At 42.2% G+C, this 19,024-nt stretch overlaps 1 protein-coding gene across 1 annotated transcript in view; it reads left to right on the top strand.

Moving 5' to 3' along the window:
- MAGI3 (membrane associated guanylate kinase, WW and PDZ domain containing 3) overlaps window positions 1-19,024 on the top strand; it is a 99,273-nt gene that overhangs the window by 77,463 nt on the left and 2,786 nt on the right. Inside the window, exons 11-20 of the mRNA XM_010579684.1 lie at window positions 930-961; window positions 3,095-3,248; window positions 3,846-3,937; window positions 6,206-6,398; window positions 7,598-7,783; window positions 11,357-11,542; window positions 15,059-15,161; window positions 15,270-15,396; window positions 15,909-16,052; window positions 18,309-18,447. Of these exons, the coding sequence (XP_010577986.1) occupies window positions 930-961; window positions 3,095-3,248; window positions 3,846-3,937; window positions 6,206-6,398; window positions 7,598-7,783; window positions 11,357-11,542; window positions 15,059-15,161; window positions 15,270-15,396; window positions 15,909-16,052; window positions 18,309-18,447 (1,356 nt within the window). The remainder of the gene's footprint in view (window positions 1-929; window positions 962-3,094; window positions 3,249-3,845; window positions 3,938-6,205; window positions 6,399-7,597; window positions 7,784-11,356; window positions 11,543-15,058; window positions 15,162-15,269; window positions 15,397-15,908; window positions 16,053-18,308; window positions 18,448-19,024) is intronic.

Below are 19,024 nucleotides of genomic sequence, written 5' to 3'. Positions count from 1 at the left end.
CATTATGTTCTAAGTTTAATTTATACCCCTGAGTGTTTGGGGTGAGAGCATGTTGCTAGGGTTTTGGTTGGGTTTTTTGTTTGGTTGTTTGGTGGGTTTTTTTCCAAAAAATTTTATTATGATATGTTTATGCAGTCTCTTCCAAGTGTCTAGGGAGTGCTAAAGCAAAAATGCAGTCTCAAGCATAATACAAAGCATATGATGGACAGAGTTCTCTGAGGCTTTACAAATGTATTCCAGTAACTGTTAGCTGTAATGGACAGGTGATTACAGGAGACAGAAAAAAACATCTGCGGTGAGGAGGAGCTGATCACTGGAAATACCAGAAAAATTCTCATTTTTGCATTTGCATATTTATACATCTTCATTGACTGTCAGTCATGGACCAGAATGTGTCTTCTCCCCAAAAACTGACCAGTAGATAGCATGCATTTGCCAGAAGGAGCTGAATGAATTATGAAGCAACGTGTGGCTGCTTAGTGTCCGTTTAAGCTTCTATTGTAGCCCTGAGAGTGTCACTGCAAACAGTCACCGACATTTGCAAAAATCTCCAGATCTTTTTCTGTATAAATGCTACTATTCTTTAATCAGCTAAGGATATAATTACATTTCTTTGGTAGCAAGTGAAATTCCTCTAGACAAATTCACAAAGTCTCCGTATCCAATGAACTGATGTGTGGTTTGGTTGACCAGTGTCTAGCAAAAAGAGAAATAGGTATTTTTCATTGTTGTACAGCTAGCAGTTCTAATTTGAGACGTCTGTGAAGTGATGTTTTTTGTCAAGTGAACATTCATTTTGCCATTTAAAAAAAGACTGAATAAGCAGTTGTTATTTTTAACCCAGGAGCAGCTGATTATATTGCCTTAATGCTGTTCAAACTTCTGGTGAGCTAGTATTGAAATTGCTTTCTACATTGTATTTTCTTCAGGTCCACCCTCACCTACTAAAACTGCCAAAGGGGTGAGTATTAGTGATGTATTTAAATTTGTTTCTGATGGAGAATATTCAGGGGGTTTTGGTTGCAAAACAGACTCATAAATATGGTCTACTTAACACAAAAGATTCCTTTGAGTTGTTTAATGACGTGATGGGTGTGTCTCTCCTTAATACTGAAGAATCAAGAATGCAGCAAAGATCTTTTATGACAATGGATGTATTGTTGATTTGTCATGATTTTTAAATATGACATTGCCACTTAAGTTCTATCATTATTTCCTTTTTTTGCACTATACTGGAAGCTGCTATCTGTGCATGTTTTGACCTGCTTTTGTAGTCTCATCTCCTCTGGATTTTAGTCCCTGTGATAATCTGAAAGATGAGTTATCAAAACCATGTTTACTCAGCTGGTACAAATTCATTGTCTTAACTAACTGCTGTCAGAATACCCATTAAAAGGGAAACAAAATAGTTACCTATGTTTTTTCTTCATTGCTAATTACCTGTATTAAAGTGAAATGGGATTTTTAAAGCAAATTTATAACACTTTGATATTTCTCAATCCTTGCATAGAATTAACGGACTGGTTAGTACTTCCTTCTTAAAATGCTTGCTTGAATCCTTATTTTCAGGAAGTCTCTATGTAGCGGTACATTTCTAGTTTGATACTCATTATTCCTGGAAGTTCAATCTGTTGGGATATCTTATACCTAGTATAGCTAATAAATAAGCTCAGTAAAGAATTGTTGGGTTTAATAAAATACCCTCTGATTTGATAATGCTGATAGTAATGCATATTTTTGTCATGAGCACTTTTATGAATTAGGCTAGTTGGTGAACAGAGCTGTTCCTTTAAAAATGTTTCTTCTACAGAAAAAAACTATTTCATTTTAGGAAAACCCCATTACCAGGATGTAGATGTAGCTTCTGTCTTTGTCCTGCTGTTTGATTATTTAAGTCGTATCCCAGCAGTGGGATAATGTGAGCACACAAGTTCAGTGCACTTGAAACAGACTGCACTCAATAAGATTTGCAGATTCAGTTCCTTGCAGTTGTCCAGCTGCCCACACTAAATAAATCGGTGCATAAATCTCTGCAGTTTGAGGATGCAAGCCTTGTCAGTGTGGCTCCCATGTCAGTGCACTCTGTGCAGGCATGCTAAAAATACTACGGACTCGGGGACTGGCATTCCAGCACACGTGCAGTAGCAACTTCCCATGGAGCGCTCGATGTTCAGTGGCATTAAGCAGCATGGCAAAATAATTGAGTTAAAAAGGGCAAGTTCTTGTGTTTGCAAACTTGCAAGAAGTGTCAAAGTGCTAAATTGCTTGGAGGGGGTTTCTTCCACTCTTCATAGAAGGGCATATCTAAGTCTGTTCTGCTTTTGCTTTTGTTTAACATGCACAGATGCATGCACACTACCATGTTACAGTTTTCCAGGTTGGGTTTCAGCCCAGAATAAGTATTTGGAGTTACTTTAGTGCATAATGGATTGGAAATTAGGGTGAGTGGCCACAAGGATGCTTGGTGTTCTTTCTTCATGAAATAGTAAAAGGAGTGTTGCAGCTATCAGATCATAAAAGAAAAATGCAAATACTGAATTACTAATGCCTCACCCTACCCAAGTGTATTCCTCCTGTTCAGTATTTGTAATGCCACTGGGATACCTGCAGCAAGCAACCTGATGTTGGGCACACCTCGTGCTCTTGTTTGGATGTGGTTTGGCTGTGGGCAGGAGGCACTGCCTGTGGAGCAGCTCTCACTCGTGGTGGTGGACCGTGGTCCAGAGCCTGGCGGGTGCCTGCAGAGGAATCTGTCTCTTCTCCAGACATGACTGGTCCTGCACACCCTGCTTCAGCTCACATGTCTGTAACCAGCAGGAACTGGCTAGCTTTACCCATCTCTGAGCATCAGTCCCTTCAAACCCCCTTTCTAAGCCCAGTCTTCAGTAGAAATCTGTGGCCTGATGAGGGAGACTTCAGTAGTCCAGTCAGACACATACAGTGGAAAAGCTACGTTGAGTTGTAATAATATTCCCCTATTCCCTTGTGTTGCCCTGCATTTCACTTCTGCATGATGTTCTTTGTGCGCAGAAGTACACAAGTTCAGTTACGCTTTTGATTTAATATGCATTTTGTGGGGTGGTGTCTCTTTCAGAAGGACAAGCAGGACAGTTCTGGGAGTTTGGAAGCTGTCGGTGATCCCATCCCACAGCCAATGCCATTTCCACCCACTGCTGTACGACCAGGCTCTCCTAAACTGGACCCTTCGGAAGTCTACCTGAAGTCTAAGACTATATATGATGACAAACGTGAGTATATCAACTTCAACGTGGAAATATTCAATTATGAAGGAATTTTTTCCTTGTTATATGTGTGGTAAAACTACTGTGACTTTCGTATTGAGTTTGTTAACCTCCTGTAGATCAAACATTTTGAGAAATGCGTCAGTCGTACAGAAACTAGAAAACTGTGGAACACCTTTTTCAAAAAAAGATACAATATGTTTCAACCATTATTACAATAAAACAGTTAAACACAGAAATGGTCTCAAGGATGATCTAGTTCTGAAGTACACTGAAGTAGACCTGACCATTTCAGAGTTTATAGAAGGTAGCTCTGAGTTGTATTACAGACTGGCTTTTATCCTGGCCCACTGTACAAATGCAGCTGTGATTTCTCCTTTGGCATTTGTTGATCTATCCTTTCCTTTTTCAGCCTTTTCTTGAAAATTTATTTTTCTGTTTTGGGAAAAGAATGTCACTGAAGATTTGACTGTTTGAATTATTTACTGTATTTCTGGTTACTGCGTTCAGTCAATGAGAAGAGTCAGAATGCACCACCAAAGCATGAACTTTCAATGATCAAAGATAGCTCCTTACATGTTTTGAAATGTTACTTTGTCTTAGCTCCAAACACAAGAGATCTGGATGTTTTCCTGCGAAAACAAGAGTCAGGCTTTGGTTTCCGGGTGCTTGGAGGGGATGGACCAGATCAGCCTGTAAGTGAAACTGTTTACAGTTACCTATGTGTTATCTTACAGTATTACCATTGGAATGACTCCTACTCTGTCATCCTCATTTCTCTCTCGTTCTAAACAGTTCAGTGATGGCAAAATTGATCAATTCAGTAATTGCCTTTTAAAGATCAAGAGTTGGTTCAGATTACCTTTCTTTTTTTCCTCTTCGTGGCTGACTTTAATCTGCAAGGCTCCCGTGCCCTTTCCACTATCTAGAGTCTGTCTTTGGCAGCGGTTTTCTGTGTCAGGCTGGTAATACTGATGGTGTTTCTGTAGTTGTTGCTGTGTCTTGGGAGCACTCAAAAGGGCAGTGCTGGAACCCAGCCTTTGCCTGTTTCCACCTGATCCCAATGGTGGTCTTGGCACAAAATGCGCCCTGGCAAAGCTCAGTGCGCTTTGCACGTTGGCGCATGCTGGGGAGTAGATGAGTGGAAGGAAGCGGCTGCTTACCCTGCAAAAATTCTGTCAGGCCATTCTTTTGAATACAGCCCAGTGAAACGAGGAGAGATTTGGGATTGTGTTGCACCCTTTTTTCCCACCTCTCCCACCGAATTTTTGAAAATGCATTTTGTTCCATCAGTCATTGTGGTTTCTGGTGGATTTGTCTCAAGGAGACAAGTACAGCCTTTCCAGTGCACTCTTTCAGGCTTTTATTTGCCTTGTGTTTTTCCCTCTCATCTCGGAAAATACAAAATGTGGTACTTCAGGATTTTTGTGAAAGCCTGGAAGCAGAACCTGTTAAGACTGGCTTCCTCCTGCAAATGGATATTGGTATTGTTTTACATTGTAACTGGTATCAAAATGTAGCTCTAATGTTTGCACAATAGGAAGAATACTAGTTAGTGCCTAGTTTGCTTTAACCTGGTCAGTGGCTAGAGTTCAGTTATGATTTTAAGTCGTCAATGTAGTTGTGTTTCCTGGCCTCAGCCTGCAGAGCTGTTGCAGTTGGACTTGGATGACTCTCTGCTTGAGAGGTCATTGCCAAGGAATGGTGGAGTTGGAGGCAGATGGGTAAATGCCAGTGCAGAAACCCCTGGGTAGTCTGTCCCTCTGATGGCAGGCTTTAGGAGACTTCCTCCATTTCCAAAAAGGCAAAAGTTTTTCTCTGGGAAGAAGTGCTAAGACTTGTACCGTATGTCAGGGGCCGTTCCTTCAGCTGTCAAGTTAAGAGGAAAAGCTTTTGGAATAGATACTCATAGATTGTTTTCTGATTACAGTTAAGGAGTATGGTTTTTTCCATTCACAGCTGTGATCCAGTGCTAGCCTTTTTTTTTTTTTTTCCTCCTCTAACATGCATTTAAACAAAAAGGAAGAGCAAAACCAAAGAATTTTACTTCTGTGCACTTTATAGCATTTGTGGTGTTTTGTTTCCATAACAGCCATAGCTGTTGGTAAGTGTCAGGCTGATGTTGTGAATCCTCTGTACAGATGATGTGCCCACCATTGCTTAACCTCCGACGAGTACTGGCTTAATTATTCTTAATCTTTCATTTAACCTGAATGTTATTCTAGCATGTGAAATAGTGTGTGGCATTCTTATCTGTGTTATATTTAGTAGCACTTTGAGGTGGGGGTAGACAAAATTGCTAAGGGAAGTGTAGCTGTTTGAATTCATTATCTAATCACCAAAAGCTGTTCACTGAAAAAACCTTGAAGCATGGAACTGTCTGAGCAGCTTTTCAGAAGTAAAACCAAGTTCTTTTGAAAGCTTTTGCTTCTTCCCCAATCACTCTGGCCTGGTCTTCATAAAAAAAAAAAAAAAAAAACAAACAAAAAAAACCAACAACAACACTGAAACACCCCAAAAAACCCAAACCAAAACAAACAAACAAAATCCCTAGAATAAGTAGAACGAATGAGAGGCTTTTGTTTCAATAATGTCTGGGAAATCATGTTTGTAATAAGTACATAGTGCATGCTTATGTCAAAAGTTGGGCTTTTTAGCAAACTGAAAAATATGCTCAAGAGATAGCAATGCTTCCAGAATTCATGTAAATAAAGATTAAAAATGTCCCCAAACTTTTAAGTATTTACTGAATGCTTTGAGCCCCCAATTTGTAGCCACTGAGTCAGCTTGTGCTAAGTACACTCACTGGCTGTGTTTCTGCTAGAATTGGACAGTCAGATAATCTTTAAAAATACCTTCCCAAAAGCCCTCATCTGTCTGGATTCACCTGGATTCCAACCATTACGTGTTCTGATGAGTTCATGTTCTGCCGTTCAAACCCCTTGACTCTGCTCTGCTGACAGATTTATATTGGAGCCATAATCCCATTGGGAGCAGCAGAAAAAGACGGCAGGCTTCGAGCTGCGGATGAACTGATGTGTATTGATGGGGTCCCTGTTAAGGGGAAGTCACACAAACAAGTTTTGGACTTAATGACCAGTGCTGCACGGAATGGTCAAGTGCTGCTCACAGTCCGGAGGAAGATCATCTTTGGTGGTATGTGTCTGTCTGTCTGGAGAGGGTACTGCAGGACACAGATCTGGCTAAACTTAATGTTTTTGTAATCAAATCAATTAAAGCTGCTCTGAAACTCATCAATTATTGCACTAGAGCTGAGCAGCCTGAGATTCAGGAGGGTCAGCTATAATTCTGAGTAAGTGGAGAAAAGCAGAATTTAATAAGCTGATGCTTTGGTGCTTGCTGGTTTGCACTGCTCACACAGGTAAGGCTCTGAAAATTATGATGGCAGTGGTGTTTTCTTCAAACCTTTTTGCAGATATTAGTTAGAACAGCCACTAATGCTATGCAAATGGAGTAATAACACAATCTCTTTTCTGTACAGCATGCTGTATTCTGAAGTCTTTTGACATGTTATGTGTAGCAAGAGTAAGTGCATTCAAACCAGAGATGATGTAGGGCAGCATCTTGTGATTCTGCTGTTTTAGATCACTGTCCAGATTGGCAGTGTACAGAAGATTATTGTCCTTGACTCAATGATGCTGATCATATGAATGATAGAGCTGGGATGGGGTTCAGGAGTACTGATAAGTCCCCTGTGCCAATTAGCAACCAGTATTGCTTTTCCATTGCATTATTCAACCATTAATTCTGAGTATATACAAGTAAAAGGAAAAAGTATTTTAAGATCAGTTCTCAATTTCTTTAAGATGCCTTCTGATAGATAGCTACTTCAGGACCAAAATGTTGTACGTTTCCTAAAAGAAAGCCTGGCTTCAGTCTTCAAACTGCCTTTTGAAAAATGTTTCCATTGTTCCAAGTAAACAGTTATTCCTCACTTAAGATAGCAATAGTTGTAGTTTGTAGCAGGATCTCTGCTGTAGGTCTTGTAGTTGTAGCATGCAGAAAGGCCATTATGGTTTTTTTTACTATAAGAAGGCATCAGATCGCTCTGACAGAGTCTGGGTACACACTGCCAAGTCTGTTTGTGTGCAGCAGGCTTTCCTTGCATAACTGTGCATACCTGTGTAGGACTCTGGGCCTTCGAATGCTTTGTCCTGCATCTGGTTTCTATTTGATCCAAACTGTATTGTTAATAAACTCACCCCTTACTTTCCCAGGCAGGCAGTGTTTCCTTATGCTGGCACTGATACTGAGATGTACAGTTTTGTAGTAGCTGCTTGGTAAAACAGCAGTATTGGTTTTTCCTTATTTGTGGTTTGTCTGTTACCTGCAAGGGGAAAAGCAACCGGAGGAGGAAGAGTTGCAGCCTGTCTTGACGCAAAACGGCTCTCCCCGACTGAATCGGGTAGAGTTTGCAAACCAGCAGTCCCCAGAGGTCTATGATGTCCGTCTGCAGCGGAAGGAAAATGAAGGATTTGGCTTCGTCATCCTCACCTCAAAGAACAAACCTCCTCCTGGTGGTAAGCACCGTGTTCTGGTGACGTTGTCACTGCCTGGCCTCACTGCATCGTGTTTGTGCCAGAGCTGCTGCTGGCATTAGCAGGCATGAGCAGGGCTGCAGCTTCTTCAGGCACTTCTCTTTCTTTGAAGTGCTGGTGTTATCTACGCAGAGCGCTGCGTAGGTACACTCGTCTTTGATTCATGCTATTTCACAGCCCACCCAGCTGAGGCTTGGTCTGTCTTGCTTCATGTTTATATTCTTTTTCACCCAGCTCTGACATAAGTGGGGAGCAGAGGGAAAGTATATCACACGCAACTAGCCTGTACACAGGAGTGTGCACTTGTCACAGGGCAGTCTTCAGGACGTGGATAGCTGTCAGGCTGTGGTGGTGATGTAGATTCTCACAATGGAAGAATAGTTTCAACCTTGGCTTCGTATTACCTAATCAGGTAGAATTTCTTATTTTGGGGATCTGAGACAGTAGAGACTGCAGTACTTGGAAGAAAGCAGTGAAGCTGTTACTGTCAGACAGATAGGGTTTTGTCTAGGAAGACCATCAAAAAGAAAAAGTAGCATGCTCTGGTACTATGGTTCTGATATATGGACATGGCTTCAGGCATAGTTGTAAAGATAAACAGCAAAATAACCAAGGTTAAAAGCAAAAATAAAAAGAAATATTGTGAGCAGAAGTGAATGAGAGAACCTGCTTGGAGGAAGCCCTGGAGTCTCAGTCAATTAATGGGAAGATCCATGACCCCCTGCACAGGAGCAGGTCTGCTCTGTGTAATCAAGTGCATTTGTATTCCTCATGCTGATCGCTGCTACTTACCTCGTAGTGCCATGTAAAGGCTATTGAATATTTTTGGCATGAGGGAGCGAGTAGGGTCATCTTTCTGAGATTCATTCCCTTTGGCCATCAGGTTTGGGTTATCTGTGGCAGCCCTCAAAATACAAGCCAGCTCAGTGTGTTCACCCACAAACGAACTCAATTCACTGACATTAAGGTACAGATAACTCCTGAAATCCTTACTCGGTTCCTTTAGTTCCTTAGTGTAAATCACCCTTCTGAAACTTCCTCAGCTGGTTCCAGAGAGACGTAACCATGGCTTGAAAGTGTGTCTCTCTTTTTATTGAGCCTCAGACACTTTCTTCTGTTTTTCCACTTCATTTTGCTGCACAAAGAAAAAACAGCAGGAGCACAGAAAAAAACTGATTCTAAATAACATTGTGCTGAATTCATATGATATATATTTAGAGTGTGACGCAGTCTTGGCTCAGACAATACCTTTTCAAGAATGTTAAAGCCAGCCGCTCTGGAAGTGCCTGGCGCAGTGGGACGGCGCAGTGGCAGTGGTCCATGCTTGGAGCTACTGTCGGGTTCCCATGGCAGCAGCAGGGCAAGCTGTCACCCTCCTGTGCATGATGCTGTGCAGATAATTGTGTCCTGTGTCAGAGTGGCCATGGGTTGATGGTGTGTTGTCTGGTCAGTCAGATATTAAGAAAAAATACTGTAAGAAGAATTATTCTATAACATTGGTATTCTAATATAATATGACTGTACTACAAACAACGTTTTTGTCTGAGGATCTGGTGCAAATCCCTGTTTATTTGATACTAGAACTGAAAGGAGAAGACAACTGAAACCAATTCCAGTGCTGAAAACATAAGCCCTGTGGTCTCGGCTGTTTCTAACACACAGGAAAAGAGATGCTAGTGCTTCCACAGGCTGTGCTGTGCAGAACTTTGCAGTGCCACAGTTTAGAAGAACACAGTAGCTTCATGTTAAAGCCAGGATATTTTAAAACAAGTAATCAGCAATTGAGTCTGCAACCCTGCAGTGCTTTACTCTTCACAGTTGGCTCTTAGGTTTATAGTACTTAAAAAAAGTCTATTAAGGGAAGTGTAATTAAAATTTAAACTCATGGTAGATGCTAGAAGGCATCAATGTCTGTTCTTTCACAGTAACTTCTGTGTGCGCTAGCTCATTAAAACAATCCTTGATGGCTTTTTAATCTTGGGTGGCTGATGACACTGTGAAAGTGTTTCAGATTTGCTGTCATAGTTTTGAAAAGCCAGCTGGTAATCCTGACAGCGGCATAATGTTCCTCACCTCTCCGGTCCCTCAGAGAAAAGCATGTTTGGGAGAGCAGCAACTACAGAAAACAGGTATCCATCAAACCCACTTCAGGCTTTGGAGGTGCAAACAGGCTTTTACATGAAGTACCAGGAACAGCATTTATGAAACATGGAGGTCAGTCTGGAGAGGTGTTTGGAAATAAGTTACAAAGGAGCAGTGCAGCAGTTCCTGTGCAGAAGAGCCTTTATGAGGGGTTTGGGAAGGACAGGAGCCAATTTTGCTGTGCTTTCAGGCATCCAGATGAATGAAAGGCTGTTTTAGACGCATGGAAAAGCATGCTGACTGATGTGCTTTGATGTAATGTGAATCTGCTCTGTTGAGGCCACGTCAGCAGGCAGGCAGCTCAACGAACCACTCTTTTGCCCCAGGTTTTGGTAGGCTTCTCCCATCGCAATGGTATCTCACTGGCTGCTGAGTGCCATCTGCAGTGCTGACGTTCGGGTCAGCAAACCGTAAAACAAGATCTCTCCCCGAGCACCAGCACGGCTCTTGGCGGGGAGAGTGCAGGAGCTGCCGGGGCCGTGGTTGTGCTCTCCCACGGGAGAGGTGCTGGAGGAAGCACCACGCTGGAGTGGATCATCCCTCCCTTCATGTGCCTCTTTAGTTCTGCTCATTCCTGCATCTGTGTTCTGCTCTGGGAAGGTAACTAAAAGCAGTCGTCTTTCCTTCTGCTTCTCATAAAAGTCCCTTCTCCCTGTTTTGTCTTTTCTGGCCCCATTGCTTTGGCCTCTAGAGGAGCCTGTACACAGAGCAGAGTGTCACTATGGGACGAACTGAGGAAACCAAGCCAGGAGAGCTAGCTAAAATTCAAGACGATTATTACAGGTGCAAGTTCATCTCGGAGAGCAGGAATAGGGAACTGGTCTGTGCAGAGCTGATGAAGCACATCTTGCTGTGCTGCCTGGGTATGCTGAGGGTCGCTGCTGAAGGTGCTCACCAGGTTACTAAGTCAGTGTCTGGCAGAAGTTTGATTTCCTTTTGAAGTGTATTTAAGGCTTAATTTTTGGTTGTAAGGAGGAAGAGATAACCCATACATCCAGATTTCTAATGACTCTGTTAAACTGGATGTCCATAACTGTCTGAGTCCACACAGTGCTCCAGGGTCTATACGTGAAATGGAAAACAATACAGTGAGTGGCAAAACAAACTGCTTCAGAGAGCTCCTGGGACACGTGGCCTTACTCATCCCTTTGCAGATGTGACCCATTTCCTTCCCGTGTTTCCCTTTAGGCACAACACCTTGTATGTGACAAGGCCGTGCTGTCAGGCCTTGGTGTTTCCATTCACTCTACTGACTGAAGGTTTCTTTGTTACTTGCAAGTTTTTCTTGTGCTAGCAGTGCCGCCCTTTGGAGCAGGAGCGGTCTCTGGGATGTCTGTGGCAATTCTGGGTCTGGGTGATACTTATCTGACATGAATATTAATTGTGTTGCTGTCCCTGTTCTTGATTTCCTAGTGATTCCTCACAAGATTGGGCGAGTTATAGATGGGAGCCCAGCTGACCAGTGTGGGAAACTGAAAGTGGGAGACCGCATCTCGGCGGTGAATGGTCAATCCATCGTTGAGCTCTCACATGACAGCATAGTGCAGCTGATCAAGGACGCAGGGAACGTGGTGACTCTGACTGTCGTGGCTGAGGAAGGTAAGGAGGGCGTGCGGCTCCGGCAGGTGGATGGGTCCTACCACACTGCCAAAGTCTGATGTTTGTAACTTCTGAGGTTAATTCACTTAAAGTGGAGTTTTTTAAGATGTTTGGGAAAAAAAAAAAAAAGTGAAGCTCATCTGTTTGCTGTGGAAGAGCTGAAGGCAGGTGGGGTAGAGAGAGACAGCTGCCAAGGTGGTTATACTGAAAAATAAGATGCAGCTATTAACAATATGATGCAGGGTAAGGGAAATTCTCATGGATTCTCATGTGAGAGACTGCTGCTCACATGGAAACATGTCCTGTGCAGACCTTGCATTCAACCAAAGGGTTGAATTCCCCCTCTCCTGGGGGAGCTGTAGCAGACATGCGATGATACTCAGAGAGAAAAATCTTCTCGCCTCTGGACAGTGCCTGTCTCTTGCTGCTGCAGTCGCTGCCAGGAGCTTTGTTCCAGATGAGGCAGGTACCCCTGGGATGCTCTGGAGCAGCTCTGCTGGCCAGAGGTAGGGTGCTCTAAGGCCGCAGGGACACCTGCTTTCCATATCCTCTCCATTTAGGCACTCAGAGTTTTTCCTTCCTGCTATGTTAAAATACACAAATTGCCTAATGCTGCATCCCTGGGATACAACAGAAACATCCTGTAGTTCTGTCTGCCAAAACTACCCTTTGAAAAATGGTCACATTCCACCATGAAAACCTTGCTCAGGGTTTTCCTGCAGAGCCTCCCAGGCTGCTAGCAAATTCTTCACACACAGCTGCCATGTCATCTAAGCAGTAAAGTGAGTATTTGTGACTGCAAAGTCCCATCTTTAGAGACTATATTTTTAATGAAAGCTCCCATGCAACACTGCATTCAATATGGTATTGTTTCTACACAAACAGTTCACTATAAATATGTAAAATCCAATCATTTGAAGAGAAAAGCTGTTTTCCAACCCTGCTTACCACTGCATTTTTCTGGATTGCTGCTTGTGGGTTTAATTAAACTTGCTATCATTGTTTTGGTAGAAAGTTGGCTTTCTTCACCTTTTAAATAATAAATACCTAAAGCCAGAATGTGAATAAAGTCAACAGATGATTCTCTAATTTCATGTTCATTGCAAATATTTAACATGCTATCTCAGCCTGTAATACAGAATTTCAAAGACTTAATTTTCCTTTTTGTTAATGCTTGAAGCAGAGATACTTCTATAAATTGTTACTTTTCTGTTAAGATTTTCATGTTTATCAAATCTAATTCTTTCCAGTTTGAAGGGACACACCTCAAAGCAGTTGCCCAGGGCAATGTTTGTAATGCAAATGAAGTTTGAGTTGATTGCATTAGATCTGTTTCTCTGGGGCTCTTAATCAGCTTTGTTTTCAAAATAAGCTTTCTGAATATAACATTTTTGTCCCTTATTTATGTATGACCTTACCTTACCTGGACTCTGTGTGAGAACTTTTCCCACTTCCTCAATTACAGATTTGGAGCCAAAATGTAGAGATAAAACAAGAACCTGAGGAGAATCAACAAAGAGATTTAAAAAAAAGTCTGTAGCAGGTGATAAAACTAGACTGAGGAGACCAGTTAGAAAAAATGTGCGGCTTAGAGGAGCTGGAGTTGGCGTGTTTCAGATGTAAAGAATTTTGTGACAATGAAGGAGAGAGAAGCAGAACCTGTTCCACTGAAATGGGAATACATCACCACTTTAAAATTCTCCTTGATTTAGCTGGAGAAGTACAGTTTAGCTCACAGCATAAGCCTCCCTACAGCAGACTCCCGTGGAAGGCCAGAGTGGATGTGAATTAGTCAGGGCTTCAGGCGTTTTCCCCACTGGGTTGCAGGGGGAGAGCTGAGCTTCACAGAGATGGTTCACGAGACAGTGGTTAACACCAAGGAAGATGCAAGATGCAGCTCCAAAGAGAAAAATACACATTTTGCCAGAAGCTGTTCAGCGTCACAAAGCATAAACCCTAACAGAGTTTGCTGTTCCCCAGTGCATCATCTTCAGTGCTGTCCTCTGAGACTGGCAATGAAAATACTGCCTTGTACCCCTTCCCTCTCCCTTCTAGCTTTCACAAATGTGTGATCTTTGCTTTTCATACGAATAAACGAATTCCACGTCATGCGCCAGAAGACATTCTTTAACATTTTTCACAAAAGCAGGAGCCTGTCAGCTTTTGTCATGTATTAGCTGGAAACACAAGAGAGCAGGCTGAAAAGAGAACTGGAGAATTTGTACAAACAGATGGCATTTTTCTTGTCTGTGCTTCTAAATTAAAACTCTGAGCATAAACTAGGAGTAAAAGTTGACATTTTGTCTCTAGAGAAAAACCTCTTTAAGGCATGTCACAGTAATAGCACCAAGCAGTCCTGTGAAGGACTTGGGAGGTCTTGCATACCTGAGAAATTCAGTCTAATAATGTGTATTATGTTTTCCTTCCCTTAAGATGCTTGAGCACTTTGTATATTTTACTAGCGTTTGTTTGTTTGTAACAGAAATGTAGTATGTGACACACCTAACAGAGGACTGGAACACCTCTAGTTTTGGTGCTTGGGATTTTTTTTTTTTAACCCTTGGAAGGAAAAGGAGTTTATTAGTTTATAATTCAACAAATAAGTTCATCTTAGGCCACTACTTGCCATTTCAGGTTCTAGCTAAGAGGCAGCTTTTTGTGTAGACTATGGTTCAGTACTCTTAAGTAACAAGAGACATTTTTTATCCCGAAATATGTTTTTTTCATAAATGCACTGGATTTATTGTAAAGTGCACAATTACTGTATTTTGTGTGGAAGGGAAAATAATCTTAAGCTATTTTAAAAGATTTTAATAAAATGTCATTATAATTTATTTAGCCTTTCGGAGAGGGCAAAACACTTTAAAATTCTCTTTGATAACATGTCAGTGAATTAGTCCCTCCAGTGTGGTTGTGGGACCAGTTCATAACCTTTCCTATAGCTGACTGGTAGCAAACTCTCCACTGTGCCTTAAATGAGTTGACAGTTTCCCTCCTTTGTTGGGGTATTCACCTCTGAATCCTCATTGCTCCTGCAGATCCTCATTCTCCTCTTACTTTTAAAAAGGGATATGTTCTCAGAGGGACATTATTCTTAATCTCTTAGAAAATTTTATTATATTGAATATCCAAACCAACTTCATGGATCTGACTAGCCCTAATCCCTTCTGGCCTTCATCAACTTCCAGAGAGTCTAAAACCCTTCTGGTCATGTCTAGTTCAGTTAAAATTGTGTTGTTTTTCTGAGGAAAAGCAACGTAGGTAAGAATAAAATTCCTAGGAATTTATTCCATGGAACCAGTGAACTACACTTGGGTTCCTGGCATATGGTGTTAGAACCTGCAAAATCTTCTTCACCTTGTGACTGTGGTGGGCTCAGCTCAATCTGAGATGCTGTGGCAGTAGCATCCTTAGAAACAGCAGACACAGCACTGATGGTCACCGTGGTCTCGTGGTGAGGATGCCTAGCTTTATATTTGGGAAATTCTCTTTGTTGATTTTGTTTGAATTTATTAGAACACCGTGGTCCTCCATCAGGAACAAACTCCGCCCGGCAGAGTCCAGCTCCACAGCACCGACCACTGGGATCAACGCAGATCAACCCTTCTGGCGCAGACAGGTACAGTGCTTTTGGATTTGGCAAAAGGAACTGAGAACAGCTAGAAAAGCTTGACCAGAGGGGTTGTTAATGCAAAGGTAACATCCACATCCTTTTATCTCTGTGTAGGGGAGCTACGGAAAGTGAAGCTGGAAAAGAAGTTTCAAATAGTTACAGGCTTTCCTGGCCCGAGCATAAGCACTTGACACAGTCTGATGCTGGTGTTGCTTCAGTTATTGGTAGCCGTCATTCCCAGGTACAGGTAACCGTCCAGAGGGTGCAGAGACATGCAAAATAGTCGTTCGTCAAGACACTACAGTGACATTGCCACAGAATATTCGGAAGCAGAATGATAAAACCTGTCCCTGTCAGACGTGGGTAGAAAAGTTGCATATAAAAATGCACTAAAGTGTTTCACAGAATGTTTTTGCTCATGTTCTAAATTTTATTATCATCTTAGTATAGTGGAATACTCATAAATATAAAAGAAACAGAAAATGCTTGCAATGGGGCTACTACAGACCCTTTCACAAGGTTTCTTAAAGAAATTTCATGCATATCTAAAACTTAGAAGGAAAAATGTTCTGTATGTTTAGACTTAGACTGAAACCATTACATGTAGTCATACATGAGTTGTGATTAATTCAGTGTAAATCATGAATTGCATGTTTCTCAAAATACAGAAATGTGTGAAGCACTTCTCCAGAAAAACAAATACTTAAATCTGCCTACGAGTCCTCATCTTTTTTTCTCTGACTTACCGCACAGAATCCTGGCTGTTTCCCAGTAGAGCTGGAAAGGGGCCCTCGAGGATTTGGATTCAGCCTTCGAGGAGGAAAGGAATACAACATGGGCTTATTCATCCTTCGACTTGCTGAAGATGGGCCAGCTGTCAAAGATGGGAGAGTACATGTGAGTTTGTCTTCTCTAATCAATTTGTTGATCAAGTTGGCCTTTTGGCACATTAATTCACCTGCAGTGGCAGCAAACTTTGTTCTTTCATGAGTGTAGGGTCCCAGCAGGTAGAACAGCATCAGGACAGCTGCCCTTCTTCCAGCTGTTACTGTGCAGTGACAGCAAATGCTGTGGCGGTAGGCTTTTAAAGGAGAAATATATGAACAGCTCTGGCTGTCCAAAATGAACTGTCCATCCATGCTTGAGTTACAATAATGTACGTGTCCCAGGGTGTAAGCAGCAAATACTCAGGATACTTCAGGACCCCAGACAAGAAATTGCAGTGGAGCAGAAAGCCAAAAGGAGAATCACTGTCCAAGTTAGTGAATTTGTAAGAAATGTTTGTGTGTACATTGTGCTATTGCTGTTCTGTGCAGTGTTTGAAGATACAAGCCTAACTTTTTTCAAAGCTTATTATGTTAATTCTAATGTTTGTGTAAGGAATTCACTTTCAAATATTGTAGTAAAAGCAAAACATATGGGTACAATAGCAAAGAACAATGGTAGATGGTACGTGAGCATCTGTGACTACTGCCCAGAGCTGAATTTTCAGAGGCTGGAGGGTGAAGCTGAGCCAGGTGCCCGTGAGATGCCATCCCCATGCAGTCCTGGTGCTTCGCTGCACATACGGCCACTGGCACAAGGCTCTGCCTCCATTTGTGCTATAGCTTGCAGAATAGGGCTGACACAGATTCTTGCTGGGACTACTGTGGGGCTTAACTGGATGTGAAATTCTAGGTATTGTTAGTTTCTATTATCCTAATTCTTTACAGTAATTAGCTTTTTTCCCCTCATGCTTGAGAGACTAAATGAATGTAGTGTTCAGTACGAATATTTTCTCTTGTATTGCTTCAAGTGGTGGTACGCTAAGCTCCAGGGCTTTGCTTCCAGGGCAGGAGCAACCAAAAGGTTTCCAGCTGACTGCACTCTGCTTCGCATAGATGACCTGTGCCAAGGCAGGGGTTGGTGGGGGGACTGCAATAGCAAGAGATTGCTGAAAGCACTCCAGCTCCCACATGTTGACTTTCACTGTGGACCGTGGGTCCTCAGCAGTCTTGTGTAAAGCCCCCTCCCACCACTTAGCACCTCACACCTCACGTGCAGGGGATGCGTGTATGCAGGGATGCGTTCGCTGCGATGGTGGATGGTTGTGTCCCCTGGGGAACGTGAGCCCTCCGCAACCCGTGGCTGGTGCTGGTGGCTGTGGAGGAGCAGGGCTGCAAGCGCTGTGCTGTGTGTCCCCAGCAGCTCAGAGCACAGAGGGACTGCACTCACCCAGCATGGGGTTATTCATAATATCCATGTCATTCAGTTTCTCCCTCCTCAGCTGGAAAATGGTGTCATTTTCTGGCTGTACTTTAGGACAGTGAAGAAGAATTTCTCATCCAGTTAATGGCAACTGAGCATGACGGGAGGCACGACGTGCGGTGTGGAGCGTCCTGTCCTGTCCGATGAGTAACCAGCCAGTGACCTTCTTTGGCAGAGAGAGTTTATTTGACAAAGCCCAGGCAGTGTCTTTAAACTGCTGATTTTATGCACTAGTGACATCCATTGGCTGATCTGTGTATTGCGAAATAGGTTTCACGACCCTTTTTGTGGGGATGCTATTCCAACCCCTTCCCAGCAGCCTGCAAAGTTAGTGTGAACTGTAATTACCTGCCCAATATCTCTGTAAGTTGCTAATTGGCCTGAGAGACCTTAGTACTGATAACTGCATAGTGGTGATCTCTCCTACCTGGAATAAAAAATCCTTTCCTTATATAAAACCTGTTCCGCTGTGGCAGTATTCAGCTTTGCATTAAGTGTAGAGAAGTTGCTCTGTTACTTACCTGGTTAGTGTGACTTTAAACAGGCACATGGTGCCAGGTTTGATATGGTTTGTCCATAAGCTCCCTCCATATGATGGTCCAGAATGAAAATACATTCAAGCATATGGCTATATCTGTCTCATCAGTTGTAAATAAAGACAAGATGTGTTTAATCTGAGATCTTTTATTGAGCTGGCTGAGCAGATGACCTGCATGAAGAGCTCTGAACTGCCAGAGTGTTGTGTTGTGATCAGCAGCCATGGAATGGTGTTGCTATTGCTGAGTGGATTTTAGCATGAGAGGAAAAATAGAAGCATTTACCTATATTTTTTTCTTTCTGAACTAAAAATTAGTTTATGGTGTCAGAGATTCACAAAGACTAACCCGGTTGCTCATTTCTCATCAGGTTGGTGACCAAATTGTTGAAATTAATGGAGAACCCACCCAAGGAATCACTCACACACGAGCCATTGAGCTGATTCAGGCTGGAGGGAATAAAGTTTTGCTGCTGCTGAGACCAGGGACTGGCTTGATACCAGATCACAGTACGTCATCTCAAGTGCTGTTTCATTTTGAGGGTTCATGGCAATGGAGTACAGTCTGATAAGGAGACTTTGGTGCTTGTTCACTGAAATAGTTAGCAGTTTCCTTTTTGAAAGCTGTGCAGGTGTTCTTATTTATTTTAAAATGTAAGAAATATTTTTGGTAAAATTAACACATGACAAGTACGTAGGAATATTATACAGTGTGAAATTACTGCATATTTGTAATTGTAATAAGTTTCTCAGCTCTGTGCAAGCTAATCAAGTTTTCCTATACAAATGTGATAATTAACACTGATTGCCTTTTAATTTAACTTAAAATTCTCTATGATGCAGTACTCAGTTCAAAATGCCTACATTATTAAGAATATTATTTGTACAGGTTTACTTCACTGTTTTTAGCCTTCTAAATTATGGAATGCTTTGTTTTTCAAAGCCAAAACTTCAGAAAGCAGGGAGCGAGACAGCTTTGCACTCAAAATGGATTCCCTTTGTTTTATAAAGGTGTGAATTCTGCATCTACAACAGGAAAGCAAAAGTGAGCCGCCCCCCCCCCCCACCCCCCAAAACAACAAACAAA

Source organism: Haliaeetus leucocephalus, unplaced genomic scaffold (genome assembly GCF_000737465.1).
Source record: "Haliaeetus leucocephalus isolate CR32 unplaced genomic scaffold, Haliaeetus_leucocephalus-4.0 Scaffold68, whole genome shotgun sequence".
Classification (NCBI taxonomy): domain Eukaryota; kingdom Metazoa; phylum Chordata; class Aves; order Accipitriformes; family Accipitridae; genus Haliaeetus; species Haliaeetus leucocephalus.
This window is presented reverse-complemented; position numbering and strand designations above follow the sequence as displayed.